The sequence below is a fragment of the Opisthorchis viverrini genome, assembly GCF_000715545.1.
Source record: "Opisthorchis viverrini unplaced genomic scaffold opera_v5_4, whole genome shotgun sequence".
Classification (NCBI taxonomy): domain Eukaryota; kingdom Metazoa; phylum Platyhelminthes; class Trematoda; order Opisthorchiida; family Opisthorchiidae; genus Opisthorchis; species Opisthorchis viverrini.
The window spans coordinates 2,927,516-2,931,627 of record NW_008751660.1 but is presented as its reverse complement, the minus strand read 5'-3'; the positions used below and the strand labels follow the sequence as shown (position 1 = coordinate 2,931,627).

Below are 4,112 nucleotides of genomic sequence, written 5' to 3'. Positions count from 1 at the left end.
GCTAGCACACACAAAAATACAGCGTTTTTTGGGGGGCTTTGATATCCCCATCAATCGGTGTCAGTCTAAATGAGTATACCGAATCTGTGGGGTTCTTGGTGGCCTGCAAATGTTCATATACCTGCATCTCTTCAGGTACATACTAGAAAGTGCAAAACCCAAACGTCCTGGGTATAATAATGCATAGCATAAGTTTCTATACCTACAGTTGACGTATATGCTTTTATACCTTTGAAGACCATTCAGAATGTCCTGTAGGTTATTCGTGGACACCAGGATCAGATGTATCTATAGAATGGTTCTATAGGATGAGTGGTAATAGGAAGAATTGGAGCTCTCGCAAATGCTATTGCATTTCACTTTACAGCTTTGACCGTACAGCCACCAGCAGGAAGCAGTAACAATGTCCCGATTATCTGATACAAGCTTGAATGCTTTTCCACAGTAGCCACAAAGGAGGCCATCTCAGTTAGACTGTTCGATCGTACCTTGTTGGCTTGTCGCTTGCTCTTATCTCTGACACCAGTGCTCACCTTACGGACTGCATACAGCAGATGTGAGCGAACTTCCGTGACCTTTTGAAATGGCTCGTATATCATCACATCCACTTGATGTTATGAATTTATATGTATCGTACCTTTTTTGCTCCGTGTACAATCTGTAGAGGTCTGCTGATAACTTATTGAAACCATTGGCCATTTGGATAGTTTTATTTATGACAGCGTAGTAGACACTCTTTGCGAAATAAAATGTTCAATTATTTATTACCAACCTATTGGACCGTGTAGTACACCGCACTCTTGCCGGTATGAGATCAGTGCTAGGTCCTTCATTCACAATACTTGGCTAGATTTAGTAATGCTGAATAAAATGTGAAAGAATGATCAACAACCAAAATTGAATGTGCTCTCCGCGGTGTACATCTGTACATTTTCAGCGTGCTCTTGCACCCACACGAGATAGCATCCATCAGAAGGTCTAATTATCGGAATCGAGTTGACCTTGACCTTCAAGACGTTGATTGTCAAGTCAAATGAGTGATAAGTCGGAAGAACCTAGATACATCCGCTGCATCAATGTTTATATATATATATATATATATATATATATATATATATATGCACGGCGAAAATGCATGCTTCACTTAAGCTGGAGAAATAGTCGGGTTTGGCTGATTATGCATGAGTTCAACTCAAATTAGCGAGTTGACAATTCGAAGTTGAGCACACTCTCCAAAAACTACCATGGATCATGTCATCTTGCGAATTCACAGGAGGGCTCCTATAGTGCTTTCAACAGCCAATAAATATTGACAGTCAGGGATAACGCAAACTGAATAACTTTTTTACCATTTGCAGAGATTGTTGAAACTAATACCGAACACCCATCCAGTTGGCGTCTGGGGGTTAGTGAAACTTGAAATCCCGAACTTATTACCGGAAACTGTATCAAAGGTAAACTCACACTGGCCACAAATGTTTTTTTCCACGTTTTCCTTGGAATAGATATGATCACTCATATTTTTGAACATTCTCTGTGTTTGATCACCGATACCTCCGAAGAATCGCACGAGTCTGGTGGGTAGGTCAGATTAGTGATGCTGAGGTAGGCCAGAGGGTTTTTTAGGATCGATTATTCTACCTCGATGGATCAGCAGGTCACACTCACACACACATTGCGCTGATCAGGCTATGTACTCAATATGCCGGAGGACCATTCGCCTTCTAAAGCCCTAGTCCCTCAATCTTGTGTCGAATAGGGATAAATCAGGGACAGTCACTCCATGACCTTGTAAGGAGGCATGGAAGCCATTACTGCTCAACTGAGTAGCGTTGGTAACTGCCGTCTCTTCGGAGTGTGACCGAAGAACGAGGTAGGATTGCATTGTACACCAAAGCTATCGCCTTCCCTGCGTAACTCTCACACCATTCCATCGCCTCCAACGCGTGGCTCTCGTTCCTTCATTCTCCTTATCGTCGGCGAACAAAGCTGAAGCAGCTGGAATCAGTGCACACCAGTGTATCTTTTTAGGTCAAAAACTGAGGTGAACTAATATTTTTGTTTACATTGAACTGAGATGTGTATCATTTACCCAGGTGGGTAGGCCCGTAGCCTCACCAATATTCTTTTTAGTTATAACCCTGCTAACGCATTCAGATAATCGCCTTCTGAGGAAACCATGCCTCTTTTCATGCTGCAGATGGATTATTCTGGCTTAAACATTTGCAGGTGCACGTTTTTCCTCTGAATGAAGCTTCTCCTTCAATGAAGCTTCTACTTCAGACCAAGTAATATACCACTATGTGCATTTCCATGTTAGGAGTTCCTGATTAACAGATCCCGATAAAATTCCTCAGCGTTCTTAACCGTATTTTAGGGATTTGGTAAGAAAAATCTGCAGACGATCCAATGTCAATTTGGAGAGCTACAAATGATTTTCAAACGCTGACATAAAAATCCAAGGGATGGCACACTTTTCAATACATTTGAGTCTAACGTCGAGTCACCTTTAGAGTGCTATCAAGATAACTTAGGATTCATGTTAATTTAATTCAAGTGTGCTATCTAAATGTCTTACTAGATGAAGGCTGAGCAGTAGAACATAAAGGTATATTTCAGTGGAATTTTTACTCTTTACAACTCCATCGATTCTGTTGATCTTGTAATCTCGAAACTATTTAAGCTTCTTGATACGTCTTGTCGCGGCAAAAAATTTCGAAGAACCATGAATTCTCAGGCAGCAAGGGTTCGCAGCCTTGGCAACAGTTGAGCAAAGGTTGATGACATCATTGAAAATATACGATGAAATGTTCAGGGAAAATTTATCCATCCCTGTCTGAAGGGATTGAATTCACGCACAAAGGCATTTTATGAGGATCAGGCGGGTAGATACAGTGAACGACAGCGTAAGCCATTGCATGATTTTGATATTTCTTCCAAAAACAGGCATACGTATCAAAATGGCACCCACGTATAATCTTTGATCTGCACCAAAATTTGACGATTCCAATATGTCCTGATGCATTTACAAAGTAATCAGAATATGTCACTGGAAGGATTTTTCCTTCCCCAATCTAAAGCTGTAAACTTCTCGTCTTGGTCCGACTCAATGCTGCAACGATTCTGCGGGCTGTTGTGGTATTTGGTAGTCCTGACATAACTGCTCGTGGTATCAACGTTATAGGAGTTGCGCTCAGCCCCCGGGCTCAAAGCGCTTTACTTGACTGCATCCCAGTGCACTGTCGTCTTTGCGCTCTACAGTTGTCCGGTTCAATTAAAAACAATGTAGTTCGATGTGGTAAATGGCGTTTATTTGTCGTATCAAAATACGCCCCGACAGACTGCAGTTCTGGTATTGAGATGGATGAGCTTTTATCAATGTCTGGCGCGATCAGAAAGAAGAGCGGTTATATCGATCCCGGTGGATGGTATGATTGCCCGAGTTGAAAGACTGAGCCCAGGAGAAGCATAGTTAGGTGGTAGATTTGGATCCTATAGTCGGAATGTGGGTAATAGGAAGCGAATTCTTCTGCTGCGTGCAGATCGTCGTCTGATTCTGGCCGGTGCGAGTTCCCAGCACAAACGCTCACATCGAGTTATTTGGAAACCACCAACCGAAAGCCAGACATCAACTCAATTGTATCATATGACTGTCAGTTACCGATGGAGAGTATTGCCATTTCTTCTGGGATACGCAACTTGACTCCGACCATGCCATTGTGTGAGCTTGGTTATCACGTCACTTTGCATCAGCATTATGCGTGTTGCAACAGGGAAAATCCGCTCATCTTTGACAGGTCTCAGTAGCCCAACAATGTCGAACTGATCTGGCTAAAAAGCTGCTGGAAATGTACGATCATTTGAACGATGAAGATCGTTTGGGGTTGAATGGAAGCAAATTAACGAAGCTATGCTCTCACATCACAGAAATGTCTGTCTAAGCCATCCGACACGACTAAATGAACGCTGTATAACGTCGAGATAAGTGGATCTTATTGCTCCAGAAGAGCCATACTAACAACTAGCAACTATGAAAGCACACACACATCCCTCAAACACCGGATAATTAGGAGCCTGATGAATTAGAGAGAACAGTGGTGGATCGCGAAGGT

General features: G+C 42.4%; 1 protein-coding gene across 1 annotated transcript in view; it reads left to right on the top strand.

Moving 5' to 3' along the window:
• T265_12546 (hypothetical protein) overlaps nt 1–3,447 on the top strand; it is a gene marked incomplete at both ends in the record, with an annotated part of 9,558 nt that extends 6,111 nt beyond the window's left edge. The window contains 2 exons of the mRNA XM_009164270.1: nt 1,359–1,405; nt 3,150–3,447. Of these exons, the coding sequence (XP_009162534.1) occupies nt 1,359–1,405; nt 3,150–3,447 (345 nt within the window). The remainder of the gene's footprint in view (nt 1–1,358; nt 1,406–3,149) is intronic.
• Nucleotides 3,448–4,112: the final 665 nt, after the last annotated feature.